This window comes from Aptenodytes patagonicus, chromosome 30 (genome assembly GCF_965638725.1).
Source record: "Aptenodytes patagonicus chromosome 30, bAptPat1.pri.cur, whole genome shotgun sequence".
Taxonomy (NCBI): Eukaryota; Metazoa; Chordata; class Aves; order Sphenisciformes; family Spheniscidae; genus Aptenodytes; species Aptenodytes patagonicus.
In genome coordinates, this window is record NC_134978.1 from 671,112 (window position 1) to 690,740 (window position 19,629).

General features: G+C 63.0%; 1 protein-coding gene across 7 annotated transcripts in view; it reads right to left on the reverse strand.

The window, feature by feature from the left end:
* Window positions 1-2,953: 2,953 nt before the first annotated feature.
* The window catches only part of SMARCA4 (SWI/SNF related BAF chromatin remodeling complex subunit ATPase 4), a 30,305-nt gene continuing 13,629 nt past the window's right edge, over window positions 2,954-19,629 (reverse strand). Inside the window, exons 12-36 of one of the 7 annotated variants that reach the window (XM_076360833.1) lie at window positions 19,463-19,513; window positions 18,462-18,592; window positions 17,807-17,864; window positions 17,159-17,277; window positions 16,731-16,881; window positions 16,095-16,258; window positions 15,855-15,921; window positions 15,397-15,507; window positions 14,169-14,411; window positions 13,394-13,507; window positions 13,048-13,155; window positions 12,176-12,262; window positions 11,574-11,620; window positions 11,225-11,391; window positions 9,393-9,556; window positions 8,295-8,522; window positions 7,975-8,073; window positions 7,631-7,708; window positions 6,343-6,561; window positions 5,287-5,540; window positions 4,466-4,574; window positions 4,072-4,173; window positions 3,825-3,957; window positions 3,321-3,460; window positions 2,954-3,028 (exon numbers count right to left, since the gene is read on the reverse strand). In XM_076360833.1, the coding sequence (XP_076216948.1) occupies window positions 2,996-3,028; window positions 3,321-3,460; window positions 3,825-3,957; window positions 4,072-4,173; window positions 4,466-4,574; window positions 5,287-5,540; window positions 6,343-6,561; window positions 7,631-7,708; window positions 7,975-8,073; window positions 8,295-8,522; window positions 9,393-9,556; window positions 11,225-11,391; window positions 11,574-11,620; window positions 12,176-12,262; window positions 13,048-13,155; window positions 13,394-13,507; window positions 14,169-14,411; window positions 15,397-15,507; window positions 15,855-15,921; window positions 16,095-16,258; window positions 16,731-16,881; window positions 17,159-17,277; window positions 17,807-17,864; window positions 18,462-18,592; window positions 19,463-19,513 (3,177 nt within the window). In that variant the 3' untranslated portion in view covers window positions 2,954-2,995. Of the gene's footprint in view, window positions 3,029-3,320; window positions 3,461-3,824; window positions 3,958-4,071; window positions 4,174-4,465; window positions 4,575-5,286; window positions 5,541-6,333; window positions 6,562-7,630; window positions 7,709-7,974; window positions 8,074-8,294; window positions 8,523-9,392; window positions 9,557-11,224; window positions 11,392-11,573; window positions 11,621-12,175; window positions 12,263-13,047; window positions 13,156-13,393; window positions 13,508-14,168; window positions 14,412-15,396; window positions 15,508-15,854; window positions 15,922-16,094; window positions 16,259-16,730; window positions 16,882-17,158; window positions 17,278-17,806; window positions 17,865-18,461; window positions 18,593-19,462; window positions 19,514-19,629 lie in introns of all 7 variants that reach the window. The other 6 variants (XM_076360832.1, XM_076360831.1, XM_076360838.1 and 3 more) reach the window with 6 other exon arrangements.

The window sequence follows — 19,629 nt, forward strand, 5'->3', positions numbered from 1 at the left end:
CACGGCAGGTCTCCGGCGTCTCGTCGGAGCCGTCCCTGCACTCGGCGCTGCCGTCGCACACCCACGTGCTGGCGATGCAGGAACCGTCCCCGCACTGGAACTCGCTCCGGCCGCACTCCTCGGCGCCTGCCGGCAGCGGGGGGGGGGGGGGGCTCAGCGGACGCCCCCCGGCCTGTCCCCTCGTCCCCCCATCGCGGCCCCCCGGCCCCCCCAGCCCTGCCGAGGCCCCCGGGGCAGCCGCCGGCGGCGTTTTGATGGCAAAAGCCACGAGTTTGGGGGACGGTCGCGGCGAGACCCCCAAGGCAGAGACCCCCACGAGGAACGCCCCCCCCCCCCCCCCCCATTCCCGGTACCGGCCGGGGGGGGCCGCGGCTGGCGGCACCGGGGCTGCCGGGGCGGGTTCGGGCGCGGCGCCGGCGCCGTTGGACTTTGCCGTGGGAGGGTTGTTTGTGCCGGGGCCGGGGGGGGGGGGACACACACACGGGGACGGGGTCAGGGCGACCCGCGGCGCCCTTCACCCCCCGACCCCCCCCCCCCCGCCCCGGGGCCCGGCCCGGCCGGGGCGTGGGGGGGGGCGGGGGGCGAGAGCCCTGGGCCGGGGGGTCGGGGCAAAGTCGGGGGGGGGGGGGGGGGGTGTCCCAGCCCGGCCCGGGGGGGGGGGCGGTTCCAGGCGCTTTCCCGGGGGTCAGTCCCGTCCCGGGGGGGTCCAGCCCGGCCCGGGGGGGGTCGAGGGTCACCCCCAGGGGCTCGGTCCCGGGGGGGTCCCGGCCCGGCGGGGTCCCAGGCCCCGTTGCTGGGGGTCCCCCCCCGGGGTCCAGGCCCCTCCCGGGGGAGGGGGGGGGGGGGGCCAGTCCCGGGGATCGGGCCCCTCCGCGGGGGGGTCCCGGGCCCGATCCCGGGGTCCCCGGGGTCTCCGAGAGGGCGTGGCCGTGCCGCGCCCTCCTCGCGCGCCGCGCTCCCATTGGCCAGCGGGGCGTGTCCCCGCCGGGTGGCCAGTCCGCTCCGCCGCCAATGGGAAACGCGTCCGCCGCGGGGCGGGGCGGGGCGCGGGCGGCGATTGGTCCCTGACCGTGCCGAGGGGGCGGGGCGGGGCCGCACCTCCCTCTCCCCGCCCCCCCCGCCCCCCCCCAGCGCGGCGGCCATGGCGGCGGGGACCCCGGCCCGGACGGAGCCGGGGGGGGGGGGATCGGGAGCCGCCGCCATGGCCGCGCCCCCCCCCCCCCCTCCCCGCTCGGTTTCCCCGCCGGGAAGCGGAGCCCGCGGCGCGGCCCGGAGCCCGGGAGGGCCCGGCGGGGAGCGGAGACCCCGGCTGGGGGGGGGGGGGGGGGGGGGGGGGGCGCGACCGGGCCCCGTGGGAGGAGCGGGTCCCGTGGGGGGGGGGGCAAGCCCCGGTGGGCCCATTCCCCTCAGGCGTCCGTGCCCCCTCCCCCCCCCCTTCCCCACCCGTCGGGGGATCCCCGGGGCCGCCCCCACCCCCGCTCCGCTCGCCCGCGGGTCTCCCGGGGGGTCGGTCAAGTTCACGACCCCCCCCCCCCCCCAACTCCCCGGCGCTGCTCCCCGCTCCCCCCCCCCCCCACCTCCCCCGCCCCACCGGGGACCCCCCCTGACCTGCGCCCGCCGCCATCGCCCCCAGCAGCAGCAGCAGCAGCAGCAGCGCGGCCGCCGGCCCGGGCCTCATCCCGCCGCCCCCCCGCCGGCCTCCAGAAACGGGCGGTCCCGGGGCAAACGGGCCTGCGGCGGCGGCGGCGGCGGCGGCGGGAGGGCGGCGGGGCCCCGGCCCGGCCCCATTTCAACGGGCCGCGCGGGGGTGGGGTTTAGCGTGGGGTGATTTTTCAAAACGGCTCCGTATGACGAGAGGAGGTGGAGCGGCGGCGGCCGCCCCCCGCCGACCGACCGACCGACGGACGGACGGACGGGGGGTCCCCGCAGGCCGGTGCCTGCCCCACCGCCCCCGGCGTTAAAGCCTTTTAAAGCGTTTTAAAGCGTTTCCAGGCGTTGGCCGCCGGATTAATCGTTGATTTTCCCCGGCGGGGGGGGGGGGTTCGCCCCCGCGGCTCCCCCCCCCCCCCCCCGGCTCTTGCCGGCCCCGGGAGGAGGAACCGGGGCATCCCCCGGGCGCTGCCGGGGTGCCGAGGGGTCACCCCGATAGCCAGGGTGACACTGAGGGGGGGTGTGGGGGTGTCAGGTCCCCCCCCCCAAAACGCCCCCCCCCCCCCCCCCGGTGCCAGCCTCTCCCCTAAAACATGGGGGGGGGGGAAGGGGTGATGGGGCCATCGGCGGGTGCCGCGACCCCCAAGGGGCTCCTCCGCGCCCACCCGGACCCCCCCCGAGGCCGCCTCAGGGGTGGGGACGGGACCCTCAGCCCCACCCGGGGGACCCCACAGCTCTCCCCCCCCCCCCCCCCCCCCCCAGGCGAGCAGAGACCCCACGGAGGCAGCCCCCGGTCCCGTCGGTTTAATTTATTACTGCTCGAAATCCAGTGACATCGACAGGCGCAGCCAACGCCGCGCTCCCCCGCCACCACCGCCGCCGCGCTCCCCCGCCGCCGCGCTCCTCCACCGCCGCCTTCCCGGCGAGCGGCGCAACCGGCGGGGTCCCCTCCCGCCCGGGGAGCGGAGGGCGAGGCGCGTGCATCCACCGTTAAAAAACGACGGCGAGGGGACGCCGCTGGCGCTGGGGGGGGGGGGGAAGAGCTGGCACCGCGCCTTCGCCTTCCGCCGCCTTCCCGCCGGTCGACGCCGCGCCGGTCGATGCCGCGGGCAGATGCTACGGGGGACGGGACGGGGCGGGGAGGGTCCTACAGCTCTCGGCAGTATAAATACGGAAGAGGTTTTGTACAGTTTACTCGAGTCTGGAACTACGGCCTTGCTACCCGTTAGAGCTAAGGGGGGGGGCAGCGTCTCCGCTGCGGGGGGACGGGGGGACACACGGGGGGGGGGGGGGGGAACATGGGGAGGGGGACGGCGCCGGGGCCCCGGAGCCGTGGAATGTCGGTTTAGTCTTCTTCGGTGCCGCTGCCGGAGCGATCCTGCAAGGAGGGAGGAGAGGTCAGGGGTGAGGAGGGGGCTCGGGGCAGGAGGAGGGAGGAGGGAGGGGGGTTGGGGGTGGGAGGAGGGGGTCTGGGGGAGCAGGAGGAGGGAAAGGGGGGGTTTGGGGGGGGGGGGGGGGGAGGAGAGGAAGGGATTTGGGGAGGAGGGAGGGAGGGGGTTTGGGGGGCAGGAGGGAAGTGGTTTGGGGGGCAGGAGGGAGGGATTTGGGGGGCAGGAGGGAGGGAATTGGGGGGCAGGAGGGAGGGAGGGGGTTTGGGGCCTCGGCCGTACCTCCTCCTGCTCCTCCTCGCTGTCGTCGTCGCTCACCACGGGCTTGGCGCGGGAGCCGCGGCTGGTGCGCCGGCGGCCCTTCAGCCGGTCCTGCGCCTTCTCCTTCCGCCCCAGCTTGATCTTCACCTTGACGGAGCGAGCTGCGGCGGGGGGGGGGGGGGGGGGAGGAGGAGGAGGAGGAGACGGGGTCACAGCGGCACCCCACACCGGCTCCGGCTCCCCGATCCGCCCCCCCCACACCCATCGCATTTTGCCTGCGGCTTCACCCACCCGCCCCACCCCCTCCGAGGAAGCAAGGGTGGGGGTGACGCCCCCCAACCCCGGCGCCGGGCGTCCCCGCTGTCCCCGGGGCAGCGGCGCGGGCAGCGTGCGCTTCCCCCAGGCACGCTGCCGGCCCTGCCCCGCAGGAGGGAGGAGGTCCGGGCTCCGCAACCCCCCCCCCCACCACCACCGGACCGATCCCCCCCCGTCCCCGGCCGCTCCCCACAGCCGCGGAGGACTCACACTCGGATTCGGATCCTTCCTCTTCTCCTTCCTCCTCCTCCTCACTGTCTTCCCCTTCGCTCTCCTCCTCCTTCTCAATTTTCTGCCTCACGCTGGTGAAGACGGACTGCAGGACGATGGAGTCCTCGTAGATCTGGGGGGGGGGGGGGCAGCGCCAGGGTGAGGGGGGGGGGGGGGCAAGGAGCGGGCAGCGAGCGCCGCCTGCCCGGCCCCTCCGGGGCTCGCGCCGCGCCGTGCCGCGCCTTACCAGAGAGCCCTCCAGGTTGAAGGTCTGCGCGTTCTGGCACAGCAGCATGACGTCCTTCTCCAGGTCGTTCAGGCTCCGGTACTTGTGGTTGCGGATGCGCTCCTGTGGGGAGAGAAGGGGCGAGGTCAGGCTGCGGCCGCGCTCGTGAGCCGGGCGGTGACGAGGGGCTTCGGTCGGCGCCCTCCGGCTTTCTCCCCGAACACCGACGGGAACAGCGGACGCTACAGTCTGCCCGCGGCCGGCACGGGACAGCGGAGCCACGGCACGCCCGGAGGAGGGGTGGAGGCGTCCACGTGGCCGCTGCCGCGGCTGATGTCAAGGCTGACCGCGCCGGCACGGTGAAGCGCGGCGGAGGGGGACGGATCCGACCGCGGCGTGACTCGGGCGGCGTTACCTTGATTTTCTTGAAGTCGACGGGCTTGCGGATGAGCTCGTAGTATTCCGGCAGCTCCTTGCGGGAAGGCAGCTGGATGAAGACTTCGCTGAGCTGCCGTCCACTACTACTACAAAGAGAAACCGCGCGTCAAAGGCGAGCGCCCGGCAGCCGGCTGCGCCGCCGGACGCAGCTGCGGCAGAGCTGTTCCCACCCGTCCTTCCTCCTCTCGGCAGCGCTGGCACGGGGACAACGTGCGTGCGTGTGTCCCGGCAGCGGAGCCCGGAGCCTCCCCGAGAGGGGTCTGGGGGATTTAAACAGCCGCTCCTCCACGTGAAGCACCAACCGCTGCGCCGCGGGCGCCCGAACGGCAAAGTGCGGCGCCGGGAACGCCCGACAGCACCGGACGGAACAGCCCCGGGCGGACTGCGACCCGCGGGACAAGCCAATAGCAACCACCCTGTGCCGGGACGGCTGCCCCGAGAGGGACGGGGTGAGTTTTGCAGCCTACGGCCACGCCGGGCAGGAGCCAGGCCTCAGTTCACCCGAGACAGCGGCAGAAACTGCCCTCCGCAGCCCAATTAATTAATTCCTTGCTCCCAGCCCACTAGACGAAGCCGCCAGCTGGCCACGCGTGCGGCGCTCGGCCCGTTTGATCTTCCCAGCGCTCTGCAAACCTCGGCTGCCCCCGCGGAGCCAAGAGCGGGTCGGCGGCCACCCAAGAGCCGCAGGGATCAAACCGGCGGCAGCGCCGGCTCCCTGGCCGGGGTTCAGGCTCTCGTTAGGAGAGCGCAGCCGGCGCCGTGTGGCGAGAGCCGGGCGCCCGCCCCCGCTTCTCTTACCTGTCCTTATACTTGATGACGGCATCCACGATCTTCTTCATTTTTTTGGTGAGGTTGGGGGGGTTTGGGGAGAGTTTCTCCGCCGGCGGCCTGCCGCGCTTCTTCTGCTTTTTGCTATCATCATCCTTATCCCGGCTGCGGGTGCTGGTGGTGGGAGTGGCGGAGCCGACGTCCGTGTCCCGCTTGCGTTTACGGGAGGATTTTTTCTGGCGCACCTCCTCCTCGATCTCCTCCAGCGTGCCCTCCTCGATCGCCTGCCCAGGGGAGCAACACAGGATCCGCTAGCACGGAGGCTCCCGGCTGCCGCGGGGGGCTGCCACGGGGGGGGGGGGGGGGGCTTCACGGCTCTGCGTGCCGGGGGACGTCCCCACCGGGCTGCTGGCACTGCCCGCTCAGCCAGCACTTGCTTAACCCACCTCGGCCGGACACACACGGCCGAGGGGCTCCAGCGAGCGGCGAGCAGCTTCCCCCCTGTGCCGTCAGCCCACGGCAACGCCGCGCTTCCGGACCTCAACGGGCTGGGGACGCGACTTGGGGTTCGGTTCCCGGGAACGGAGGCTCTGTAAGGGCCCCGCTCGAGGGCTCGGCCACGGGGACGGCTTTGGGGCGACCATGAAGGTCCCTCACTGAACGGGTAATTGCGGGGTGGGGAGAAACGAGGCCCCGGAGAGACCGGGCATAGCGTCGGCAGCCTCTCCAGCCCAGGGAGCTCAATACGCCGGCCTCAATATAATTATCATTGTATTTTCCTCCTCCTGCTCGCAACCACGCCTGCCGGCGGCGGATGCGGATGTTCAGAGTCCGCCCAGCCTCGTTAAGAGCAACCCTCGGCTACGGCGCGGGCTCGTGCCGGGACGCCTCGGGGTCGGGCCACGTTTTGGGGTCGAAACGAAGCCGCTTTGGAGAGCTCTGCGGCACGGGGCGGTTTTAACCGCGCGGTCGAACGGGGCGGGCGGCTGCAGCCCCAGGCATTTGCTCTGGCGCAGAGGGAGGGACCCGAGCGCTGAAGCAGAGGTTTGAGAAGGCCATTGGAGAACGATGCTGTACCATGTATACCTTGAGCCACTGCTTTTCCGTCAGCGAGTCGCTGTAGTCCACCTCCTTACGGTGCCGCGAGCCTCGCCCAAACATCTTTTCCTCCTCCTCCTCACACGTCAACCTCTCCACCTCGGCATCATCCTTGATGATCCAAGACGGCAGCTCATCCTCCTCCATCAGGCGCGGTTTGCGCTTGGGGTTTCGCGCCTCCTCCCGCCTGCGGTCCAGGTCCATGCGCTGGAAGAAGAGGGGTTTTGCTGTGGGGCTGCCGGCAAAGCCACAGCGGGGGGCGGCCGCTACGTCCCTAACGCCTCGGGGCGTCCTCGGAGGAACACGGGGTGCTGCAGGACCGGCACGGCCTCTAGACAGCCGGAGGACGGGGCAGGTTTCGGCTGGGGGATATCTGAGCCGGCACAGGGCCGTGGTGACACCGGGGAGGGGGTGACGCCGCCCTCCGACCGCCCGGTGTGCGTGGCTGGAGGAACCACGCGAGGAGCCGGAGGTGTTTCGGTAGCTACCGGCTCGTCGCAGCTCGGTAGAGGCTGTGTAAAACAAACCCCGCCGGCCGCAAACGGGGAGAAACGCGGCGCGCTCACCGGAAGCAGAGCGGCGGCAGGTCAGACCTCGTTAAGCCGGCTGCCCCGCCGGGGCCGGGGAGCTCTCCTCTCTCCACCAGCCTTCTCCAGGCAAGTCTGCCGCTACCGAAGCCCTTTGAGGACCGCGGGCTGGCGCGTCGGGCACGGAAGTTAAGCGTGCGCCGGCAGAGCTGACGGGGCTGCCATTTTGGGGAGATGCGAGCTCTGGGCGAGAGACACCCGGCCTTGCACCACCGTCCTGTTCTCGCTGACGGTTTAACCAAACTGGTGCCGCCCGCGAGACCCTGAACCCTCAAACGGGGCTCAGAGTTGGGTGGTCTCCTTTACGAGGAGCCTTTCCTCCGTTTCAAACGCTCCTTGTCCCATCTCCAACAGTTTTCTCGGGCCGGAGCTCTTTTGGGTGGGGAAGCAGCTTTTTGCTCGGGGACGGGGGTCCTGGCACACGGGCACGCGCCCGCCGGCCCCATTTCCTCCTTCCCGCAGCGGGAAGCTCGGCCCCTCTCCTCCGGCTCCCCCCCGAGCTCGTCCCTTACCGGAGCCGGGAACGTCCTGACTTTGAGCCCCTGCTCTACAGTTTTGTTTTACCTGTTGAACGAGTCACGGCTTCGTTAAGCACTCTCAGCTGATTTCTGTTAGAGAGACCGTTTTAGCTGCTACTCGGAAGAACAGCGGGCACCACTCCTCCTCCGCAGCCTGTGCCTCATGCTCACCATGAAAAGGTCAAACTCCTCTTCGTGCCGCGCAATCATCTGGTTGACCGTTTCGTCGTCGGGGACTTCGTCTTCTTCCTGCAAGATTTTAAATCCCCGATTCAATGGCGAGAGAAGGCGGCGCGGCAGTTCGTCCGCTCGGAGCACAGCACCGAACATCGTTACCATCCGACGCTTGTTCGGTTGCCCGTGAAAGATGTGTTTTTGGGTGGCCTCAGTCCAGTTTCTAGCGGACAGGTTATCCACGGTGCAAAGAATCACCGTCAGAGCTGGCACGTGCGTTGGCAGTCTCAGCAGCAAGGCCGAGGATTGAATGGGCGTGGAGACTGAACAACCCCTCTCACCTTTAGAGGTGGTTCCTCCAACTCAGCGTTCAGGCACAGGGTTGAGGCAGTGTGGGGGAAGCTTGCACTGCCACTGCCGCTGCCCGCGCTGTATCTGTTCTGTGGATAAATAGAGGACTTCAGTCTCCAGGGCTGTCAATCCGGCACCTTTCACCGACGCTAAAAATTCACTTCAAATAGAAACAAGTGTTCATGCTCCTTTTTCCTTCTAGCCCCCACGCCCTTGGCCTCGAGGACGCACAGAGCAGTGGAGCAAAGCCAGCCACACGTTCGCCATTCGCGCTCTGGAGTAGGAGGAAGCTGCCTGCGCTGCCCCTTACCTCGTCCTGCTCCTCGTGCTCCAAGATAGCCTGGAGGAAGGCTCTTCGCTCGTGGCTCGAGGACTTCTGGTCAAACATGCCGGCTTGGATAACCTTCTGATCAACATTCAGCTTGTATTTGGCGGCGGCAAGGATCTTCTCCTCCACGCTGTTGACGGTGCAGAGCCGGAGAACGCGCACTTCGTTCTGCTGCCCGATGCGGTGCGCTCGGTCTTGCGCCTGCAGGTCCTGCCGGGGAAGCGCGCATCGTTTGCCGAGTGATTTACAGCCAGCTCCCGCCGAGATAAAACACGCTTTTATCCTCTTAAAACGCCTCGTGGGAGAGGCAGGCTGCACCCTGAACGCTCTCAGCGATCCCCGAGGACTATGGTATGCTCGCAGGGAATTCAGTTAACGGAAACGATTGGTACTGGTGGCTGCTCGCTCCTTAGGAGAACGAGCGCACGTGTGTGTGTGGGGGGGAACCCAAAACCAAAACAAAACGACCACGTGGAGAATCGCAGCCAGAATTTGGGGACGGCTCTCTGCCTCTGGCGGGCCGTCCGTCACCGGGAGCGCGCCTGCGGGTCTCCGCCGGCACCGGGCTCGGAGGACGGCAGAGTTTCCAACGCCTCGGCTCATGCTGGGAGGAGGAAGGGCTCTCTGACCTCAGCTGCTGGCAGAGATAATCTTTAAAGGTTTACTGCCAGCGCAATGATTCATTTAGCTGCAGCTGCACAAGGCTCTCGGCTTTTCCTCCAGCCTGCCTCACCCGCCAGAACCAAGCCCCGCTCGCAGCCGGGAGGGCAAACGCCCGGGTTCTTGCGCAAGACTACACCGCTGGCTCTCGTCCCGGGGCCGCGGCTACGACGCTGCGGCGGGCGGACGGAAACGGCAGCGTTTGGGCGGAGGGTCTTCATCGTCAGGCTTGGACCGCCAGCACCGGCTGCGCGTCTCGGAGAGGTGCTAACACTCGAGAGCGAGCGCGGTGCTCTTCTAGGCACGCGAGAGAGACGGCGCGGACGGAGCCGTCTTCTCCATCCATTTCGCTCGCTTTTTTTTTGTTTGTTTGGTTGGTTGGTTGGTTGGTGTTTTTGTGTTGGTTGGTTGGTTTTTTACCTGGTGAGGGTTCCAGTCGCTGTCAAAGATAATCACAGTATCGGCAGACTGGAGGTTCAGACCCAGCCCGCCAGCCCGAGTGCTCAGCAAAAAAATGAAGTACTCGGAGCCTGGCTCATTGAAAGTCTTTAACAACATGCCCCGGTCTTCCGCCTTAGTGGTTCCTAAAAACAGAGAGGAAGGGTTACTCCTGCCCCGGGCTACGCGCAGGCGACGGTCACGAGATCTGGCGGGGCGGGAGGGCGAGGGGCTCCGCAGTGTCTGCAGGGGGGCTGCCCACCGTCCGGAGGGAGCACAGGAGCTCGGAAGAGGCACTTCGGGTACCGACGCCGCGGCGCCCGGGATGCTCGCGGGCACAGCGCCGGCCGCCAGGAACGACGGGCTCCAGCGGGGAAGGGAGAGGCCGGTCGGGCGCGGGCGCGCGTCCTGTGAAAGGACGCCGTGGCAGGGCGCGTGCAGCCCAGCGCGAGGCAGGGCAGGGGGGCGTGCGGCTGCTTTCGGTAGAAAGACTTGAGAGAAAGGGCGAAAGGGAGAGGAACGGCTAAAGCGGGCGGGCGCTGCCGGCCCGACTTGGCGTCTGGGCCGTCCGCGAGCGGATCAGAAGATCTCCCCGAGCTCGGGACAGCGGTACCGGGAACGCGGCTGGTTTTAAGGCGGCGTTTGGTACGTTTGGGGCCGGGGTCATTACACGAGGTTGGCAGCAGCAGGAGACCGAGCTCAGCCATACGCGAGGGTCTCTCCCAGCCCGTCCTCCCCAAAACCATCCTCCTTCCGCTCTCTTTAGAGAAACGCAGCTCCGTAAGCCACGCAAGGGCTCCGCACAAGCCCAGGGAGAGCTGGGGATGCTCCGGGTGCGAGGTGAGCTCACCCTGCTTCACAGGGAACCGTTAAAGAGACGCTCACGCTCACGCCGGTCGTGGCGTGTAAATGCCTCGGCTCCGGCTGTGCCGCGGGGCGGTGACTCTCCCCGCTCGTGCTGGGGGAAGGGGCGCGCAGGGCGAGTTACTGCCCGGCTCCGAGCGGAAAGGGCCGGGTGAGGCGCCGGCCGCGAGCACGCCGCCGCGCTAACACCCATCCCGTGCTGGAAGTCGTTAAACGTTGCGACCGAAGGAGCAAACAGCTCCGAGAGACCGATTGGGAGGGAGAAACCTCGGTTTAAACAACTGCTTCGGTCTCGTTCTGCACCTCACCCTCCCAGCAGCTTAACGCTTCTCTCAGGAGGTCGACTCTTTAAAGAGTTCGCACCGCGCTCTGCTGGCAAAGAGGGTTCGGGCCCGCGCAGCCTTCAGCAGCCCCACGGCTTCGCGGGCATCTTTACAGGCATTCAGTCATTTATTCCAACCGAAAACGGTGAATTGACTTTCCTTTTCTACTAGATTAGGTTTGGGCGCAAACTAAGCTGCACGCCTTCCGACTTAAACCTGGAAATCCAACGAATTCATTTATAGTTACGTTATTTTAATGATGTTATAGGCCACCTGGCCCTCGACAGCATCCTTCAGGGTTCCAGAATTAAATAGTAGGTCGGCTGAATTTAAAAAATGAAAACTGAAGCAGCAGCCGATGATAATGTATAAAGCCAAAGGCCGCACTTTATATCTTTTATCCTGCATGCTGCAAGGTTTATTGCTTTAATCTGCGTCCTGCAAGCAGGGTTAATTGCTTTACGACGCGCTGTTTGTTTCGGACCTCTTTCCCTTGCGAGAGATGCCGGGTCGGTGAACCCGCAGGAGCTTACCTCGCTGCTCGGCCCCACGCGAGGGGTTTATCCTCACCACGAGCCGTAAGTAACAGAGGGGCGGCTGCCGTCCCCGCGCGTCAGAGGCACTCACCGTCCAGCCTGAGGTATTTGAATCCGCGATAAGCAAAATAGTCTTCCATGATGGTCATGAGGGAGGTCATCTGGCAGAAGAGCAGCACCTTGTGGTTGGTGGCTCGCAGTTTGGGGAGAATTCTGTCGAGGAGCTCAAATTTGCCCGAGGCACGGTATAAATCCAGGCTGGGAGGGAAGAGAAGAGGGAAATAAGGATCCGGCGCTAAAAACACAGCGTCTCCCTCGCATAAGGATTATCAGTGCTCACGACAGTATCGCCGGTTCATTTACCACGCACCGATAAACCACCTCACAAGGAAAAGACACAAATATCCCCACTTGTTGTAACTCTGAAATACCCTACTTACCCTTGCACGATACCTCCCGTGAACCCCAAGTGCTCGGAAAAGGATTCCTGCAATCAGAAAAGAGGAACGGTGTCAGAAACTGTCCTCGCACACAAATAAATCCAACAAAGTCCTGGAACCGCCCTGGAAGAGAACCAGCCCTCGGGGCCGGGCAGGGAGGACCGGTGACGGCAGGCAGGACTGGTCCCGAAGTGCCTGGGGAAGGAGGAGCGGGAACGGAGCGATTTTAAAAGCTCTGCCTGGCGTCAGACGGCAACGCCCTGCTGCCGACGCGGAGCGTTTCGGGCCCAAAGAGATCAGCCTGAAGGGACAGACCCCGTCTCGCTCTTTTTAGGCGATACTGCTTCACCGAGCTCGCTTGAACAGATTTCAGAGCGTTTTGGGTGGCAAAAAGGAGCGTGTCGAAGGAAGCCTGGTCGGCACAGTGCCACGCTGAGGGCTGACGCTTGGCCGGCCAAGCGGCCAGGTTGTTAACGCTCAGTCCGTGCCGCAGCCACACGAGCCGTTCGGTTTGTCTCCGTTTAGGAGGGGGACGGAACGGTTTTCCACGTTTCCGGAGAGCGTGCGATCAACCGCGCGTGCCAGCCCTGAGCCCACGTTACCTCTATATGCTGAAACATGTAGGGGTGGTTACAGATCTTCCGCAGCTGCATGATCGTGTTCATCAAGGTTTTCGTACCGCCTTTACCCTGCGCAAATGAGACACGTCAATTTAAGTTTACTGACTGCATCAGCGATCCAGGTGTCCCTGAGGAATATTCCGGGAGTATTCGGATGGGGGTTCACAGCCCCGAGGCTCCCGCGCTGCCCAGATCTAGCTGGAGCTGTGTCTTAGAGGCACTGGACCCGCAGCCAGCAGCGCTGCCCGGAGCGGGACTGCCTGGGTGGGCAGCCAGGCTCGCCCCAGTTAGCGAGGGGCGAAGTTCAAGGTTTTAGTACAGACGTTAAAAGTCACCTTGAGGAGTCTAAGGAGCAAAGGCTGCTGAAGAGCCAGCTGCTCTGGGGGAGCGGAGCTGACGAACAGGGCATTTTTCACCTCCAGCTTTTAGTTCAGACCAAAGCGTCTTTTTAATTTTATTTCCCCCCCCCCCCCCCCTAATTAATTGCCATTTGACTTCCTGATCGCTTTGAAAAGCAAGTCGGTGGCCTCCCTGGGTTTCCTGGCAGCCGCAGGATTACACCCGCCACAGTCCTCACGGCTCGCCTGGACGGGCGAGGGGTTTGCGCTGGCCCAGGGCCAACCCGCCACCCCGAGGCAGCCCATCCGCCCGAGCGGGGCGCTGGCCCACTGCTCCGACCCCGTCCCTCCAGGACTTCTTGCTTTGCTTGTAAAAGGGTTTGTTTTTTTTTTTTTGCTCTATCTGTTGTTGCAGCAGCCGGGGACCAGAACAGACACCCCGGTCCCCGGAGGCGTTTCCAGCCCCACTCCGACAGCGGAGGAATCGGCCAAAAGCAGGGACTTCGGTGGCCAGACCTTTTTGTCCTTCTCGGAGCCATCCGTGAGGAGCACCCCCTTGGCCTGCATGTGCCTGTAGAGGACCCTCTGCAGAGCGGACATGTCACACTTGATCACGTACTCCACCTGCAAGGACCGAGGAGAGGTTAATTCCCGAGGCGATGCGAGCGAGCACCTCCAAAAACCCCGAGACGCTGGATCCTTCTGAAGCGTGGCACAAATTCATCCGCTTCTAAAGCCCGGGGAGACCCCGAGTCCCCCGTCCTCAGGGGAATCAACCCGGCCACCTCTTCGTGGAGCTGAATAAAGCTCCACGAACACACCGAGACGGGGGAAGAGCGGGACAGTTTCTCCCGGCCGTTACCTTTTCAGGCAGCTGCGCTTCGACTTCCTTCTTCAGCCTCCGCAGCAGGAAGGGGCGCAGCACTTTGTGCAAACGCCGAATGATCAGGATGGTTTCTTCTTCGTTCAGGTCCACCTGCGTCACCAGGAAAGGGAACCGTTAACACAAGGACCCCTGGAAGTCCCCTCCCCCGTCAGCGTCCCTCAACGGCGGCGAGATTCCCAGCGTCAGGGTAAAGCACAGCGACACATCGCTCCGCAGGCGACGGAACTGGGATACCGAAAGTCTCTCTGATGTCATCATCGCAGTCTGAGGTTTCTGCACTGATTTTTTTTTTAACTTCGGGCTCGCTTCTCTTCCCCCAGCTGCCTGATAACCTGCTCTGCAAAACCTCAGCTACTGCGACTCAACAGGAGTCACTTCAAACAGCTCCAGAGCCATTAGCGACGGCACCGACAGCAGCTTCACCGTTTGAGAACCGCACTAGCAAGAGCCCAGCCAGCCTCTCCCACCAACGCTCAGGTATCTCAGCGCCGGGAGAACCATCTACCCACCCTCGTTTCCAGTACTCAGTTAACGCTCCGTATTTTCCAATCTTTCCAGTAAAACCCATCCCAAAGAAATGACACTTTACAGGACGGTGCTCTGCACCTTGCCAGTGGGAATTAAGAGATTTTTTTTTCTTTTTGGCGAGCGTTTACAAACGCAAGCCACCCAAAACGCCCGGCGGCCGACGGCAGCCCTGACCCCCCGCGTCCCTGAGCCGCAACGGCCACCACCCGGCTTCCTGCCGTACCTTCTCTCCCGTCATGGCAAAAGGAGCGTTAAACCACTGCTCGAACGTGCTGCAGCTCTTGAAGATGGTCGGCAGGAGGAAATTGAGCAGGGCCCACAGCTCCGGGAGCTTGTTCTGCAGCGGGGTTCCCGTCAGCAGCAAACGGCGCGGAGCCACGTAGTGCGTGTTGAGGACCTGGGTGAGCTTGCAGTGGTGGTTCTTCATTCTGTGGCCCTCGTCCACGATCATGTACTTCCAGCGGATCTGCGGGAAGGAGAAGGGCGGCGTGGGCAAGGGACGGCGGCTCCCTCCACCGCAGCATCGCACCAACATCCCTCCGGAGGCGTCCAGGAGGGATCCAAGCTAGCCGGGATTGTGGAAACCCGCTCTTAACTTTTCCTAAGGTCCCACCCAGGAACTGCTCCCATCAGGAGCGCTTTGCGTCTCTGGCTCGGAGACGGACACGGAAGGAGCGGGGAGAAAGGAAGAACGCTAACGCCAAACAGCTGGCAGAGACTGATGCCAGCTGTGGGGAATTTCAATATTTCTCGAGCTTTTTGGCCATTAACAAATCAAACGGTGTTTAACTCTCCGCAATACAAAGGGAGAGAGAAGACGGTTCCCTTGGAAGCCTTGCCGAGGGAAGACACATCAGCTTCAACGCATCCTGCAACCCAGGCAGACCCCGCTCGCCGAGGTAAGCGGTGCTGCAGAGCTAACTGTGAGCGAGATTAAACCCCTTAAACCCGGGGCTTTGGCTTGGCGCACTGTCTGCCTGCTTCCGAAACGGCACCACCTTTCCAACCCATCAACATTTCATCTTCGCCCCGTGGCTGCTGGCTGAGTACGGGGAACAACCCTCCACCGCTCAGCTAGGGCAGAAGGGCAATGACGATCTCGTAGGGGTTCTAATAAATATTCATCGTCCTATGAATTGCTTTATTAAAAGGGGGGGGGGAGGGGGGGAAAGGTTTGCTGTATTCACAGGATACGCAGCCAAAAATAACAAGAACGCTACATCAGTTCTGGCTGCTGAGGGTAAGCAGCGGCTCCTCGCCTCCTGCCACGTGACGACGAGAGCCTCCAGAGATAAAAATCTCACTTAGGAGGGCAGGATTTTTCTGACAGGCGCTGTCTCGGTGACGTCTGCGCAGCGCCCACGAGCGCAGCGAGGACGGGCACTCCTCCTGCCGCAGCCCAAATAACACCGAACAGGGAGCTGCCGTTGCCTGCTGCCGGCAGGACTCACCTTGGCCAGGATGTGCTTATCTTTGATGATATATTCGTAAGTAGTGAGCAAGACATTGAATTTCCCGCTTCGGAGCTGAGGTACGAATGCCCGTCTTGCTGCTGGAGAGCCCTGGAAAAAGAATTTCAAACAGAAACGTTAAACCAGAACATAATTTCCAGGAGAAGAGAGGTGGTGGGAGTAGTTATTATCCACATGGAACAATTGTTCCGGTTACAGAAAGGCAGCGAGAGCATTTGTGCGGACGGTAGCAGCTGGATTCCTTCGGCCGTTAAGGAATGAAAAACAAATGTGGATTTCATCGATTTAGCGCCAGGAAGCGTCCCGGCTTCCGTGGGATAATGGAAATATTGTTGGACTGGAAGGAGGAAAAGGCAAACTGGCATCCAAGGAATCCTCACGAAACGAGCGGCCAAAGGAGCCCGGTAGGCGCGTGTAAAAGTAACGCCGGCACTTGCCTTGTATGAGACCTTCACCACAGAAGGAGCCCATTTGTCAAACTCGTACGCCCAATTCGACAGAGTTCTGGGGGGGGTGGGGGGAAAGAAAAAAAAAGAAAGAAAGAGAAACGGTAAAACTGGCCCTTGCGCAACGGGGAATCACACCGCAGAGGCCTGGAGCCGGCACCGACGCCAGGCCAAGCCTTTTCTGCGCTGTGCAGGGCTGGGAGGGGTGACGAATTCAGGCAGCGCACTTACGAGAGAGGTACTATAATGAGGAAGGGTCCGTTGATCCGTTTGTGCTCCATGAGGTATGTGATTAAAGCGATGGTCTGGATGGTTTTGCCCAGACCCATTTCATCTGCCAGGATGCCGTTCAGGTTGTTGTTGTACAAGGACACCAGCCACTCCAAACCTTTGATCTTCGGGGGGAAAAAGGAGGGATCGAAAAAAGGAAAGAAAAGAAAAAAAACCATCAGACTGCGGGCAGAGGAGTCGCGTTATCAGATGCGCTAACGACCCGCACGCTCCACCCCCCATCTTATGCATTATGTAGATGAAGTCCCTATACACTATTAAAGATCCCCATGTTAATTATTCAAAGCCAGCCACTGGCACTGACGTATTCCTCTCCTCTCGGGACCACGGACACACGCGCAGGGAGCCGACGTTCTTTGTTTTGAGCAGCGAGCGAGCCTGGCTCGTTGCCTCGCACCAGACAGAGCCGCTGGCTCCGCCCTCAGCTCCCCGTTTTCTCGCTACCGGGAGCGTCTCGGCACAGCCCGAACCTCGGTGCCTCCCGCCGAAACCTCCTGGCGGCACCGCCAGAGACCGGGTGCCCACGTACGGCGGGGCCGTACGGTACGGCAGGCGCTCCCTTCCGCGGCCTCTCACCTGGTACTGCTTGAGGACTCCATTGACCATCAGCGTGGACTGCTTGTCCACCCTCTCGGTGACCGCGTGGGCCACGGCGTAGTACGACTGCAGGCCCCTCGCCAGAGCTTGAGACACCCCGTATTCATCGTCAACATCTTGCTTAGCGTTCCTGGGGCGGGGGGAAATGGAAAAAAAACTGGAGATAAGAAAGATGATCCCTTTGGAGAACACTCCTGGGGAGCCCCATCAGTCCCGGGGTGGTTAATTTTCCCCGATACGTGCCAAATCAGGTCTCATTTTGGAAAGACTGCTCTCAAAACCCGAGCGCAGAGCAAATACCGCCCGCCGAATTCCGCTCCTTTGACAGAAAGCACGCGAGATTCACACAAGTGACTCCGAAACGGAAGACGGCACGCCGCGGGAGCGGGTTAAGAGGCAGGGCTCACTCGATAATGTGCCTGGCATCCACTTCTGAGACGTCGTCGCTGTCTGGATCGGGGATCTTTTTCTTCTCCTCCACAGGCAGGGCAGGCTGGGCAGGTTGCGGTTGCTCCTCTTCCTCCTCCTGCCAGGAGACACGAAGCGCACCTTTCTGAGCACAAAGCCGCTTATTCTCGTTTACACGATGGAAACGGCAGCAAAACCTGCTCAGCCGCGCTCAGGAGTGACCGGGCCTGCGGACAACAACGGCTCTGAAAACCCCCAGGGGAAGCGCTCGCTGCCCCGGGAGCTCGCAGACCAAGACTGCGCCTGCGCGGGCGCGTCCGCTAACCAAGACAGAAGCTACCAGAAGCACAGTCGCACGCTGTTTGCTTCCGAACACCCCAAGGGTTACGTGAGAAATATCTGGGAAGAAAACCGGGCAGCTAACGAACTGAGCTCGCCATCTCCTCGCCGCCCCTGGCTTTCTTTACGGGGGTTTTTTTGGTTTATCCCAAATAGACGTATCTGAGCCGACTGACACCGACACAGACCCGTGCTGGAAAAAGTAATTGTTGAGATGAGCTTAGTGCGGTGCGTACGGCTGTTTCCTATTCTCTCAGAAATATTTAGAATACCAAAGCGTAAGGGAGACCGGTGGTATTTCTCCTTACCTCCTCCTCCTCTTCTGACCCACTTTCTTCACTGTCAGATCTCGGAGCTACTTCATATCTAATTAAACACAAATATTAATATTTAATTGCAAATCTGCTACCAACAGCACTCTACACACAGCACAAGACCAGCGACGTTCTAGGAACCCTTGCATTAAAACTCGGGTTTTGTTATCGGTATTAGGAATTTTTTTAAATTTTTTTTTTTTTTTTTTTTTGTTAAATAAAACGCTTATTCATTTATTTTTTCCCCTCACTTAGTTCAAGTTTTCACACGCGCTCTCGGGAAAGCGCACGAGCCCGAGCGCCTGCGCCCGGGACCACCCACCAAGCCTCCTGCAAGCCTTTCCCACGTAATTTTAGTGGCTGCACAGGGGGAGGCTGATGAAATCTTTCCTTCCCGATCCGCAGCCCCGCTGCTTCCAGCTCCCTGTGCTTCCCGAGGTTTGGGCCCCGGCCAAGCGCTTTCCTCCCCCCCCCCCGATCCCGTACCGAACATCGATCCCGGCCCCCCCCAACAGGCATCGCTACGGGCACAGTCCCAGCGCACGGCCGGAGCTCCCCATTCCCCTTCCGGCTCCGGCGTGCCGCTGATCAGAGGCACGGGGGGGGCCAGAGGCGATCTCCCATCGTCGCCCCCCACCCCGGGACCTACCCGGGGTTCATCTCCAGCCAGGCTTCCAGCTGCCCCGCCTTCGGGGCATCGGTGCCGGTGAGGATCTTGCCGCTCTCCACGTGGATCACTTTGACAGGGAGGTCGCTCATTTGGCTCGTCTCGTCCAGCGGCTGAGGAATCAAAGTCAGGCTGCGGGTCAGTATTTTGGTTTTTCTGCCTCGAAACAGAGCTTGCATTTACATCAACATCTACCGCTTCGACCAAACCCACCCCAGGACCACCGCAACAACCACTGGGAAGAACAAAATGGCCGACTGCTTGAAATACCGCGTCACCAGAGGACGGGCAAAGCTCGAAAGCTGACAAGATTTAGCATTTTGCTTTGAAAAATCAGTGTAGACATTAAGAATCTTTGCGTGGGAAGGCGCGTTCAGATGCCAAGCTTCGTTCATCCAGGAACGATTCATTTGAAATATCACCTAAAAAGCTCTTCTGCTCGCAAGGGGTTTTGCAAAGTGCCGAGCACACGAGGTTCAACGCACAGGGTTGATGCCGGCGCATCACCGGGACCGCTCGCGCGTGCAGAGTGATCCCTCGGTAGGCGACACGAATCCCCGTGGATCCCTCGGTAGGTGACACGAATCCCCGTGGATCCCTCGGTAGGTGACACGAATCCCCGTGGATCCCTCGGTAGGCGACACGAATCCCAACCCGACCGACCCGCCCAAGCTCAGACAGGAGGTGTGCTGGGGGGGGAAACCAATCCCCCCAGGTCCCCCCAAACACCGAACCGCCCTCCCCTGCGGCAGGTCTGGAGCCTGCCTGAGAAAACGATTCCCGTCAAGGATGGGCAGAGAGATCTCTCTTTCCATCCTGGCGTAAGATCTATTTTAGGAAGTCTCAATTTAGCCGCCCGCTGCATTAGATCTCATCATCGGCGGCGGCCTTGCAGCGGGGAGGATTGTAACGGGCCTTTTCAGCACGTGGCTGACGTTTCCTACCCTACCTGGCACGGCACGAAGTAAGATTATTGGGCTTACCTCGCCATCTGGTCCGATCGCCGGAGTCTGCCCTTCTGCATTCTCTGCCTTCTGAAAGAGGAGGAAGACGGTTGTTCGCGACCCAGCGCCGAAGGAAACGACACCATCAGCGCCTCTGCAAAGACGTCATTCCGGCCCCCCCCCCCCCCCGGGACGCTTCGCTTTCG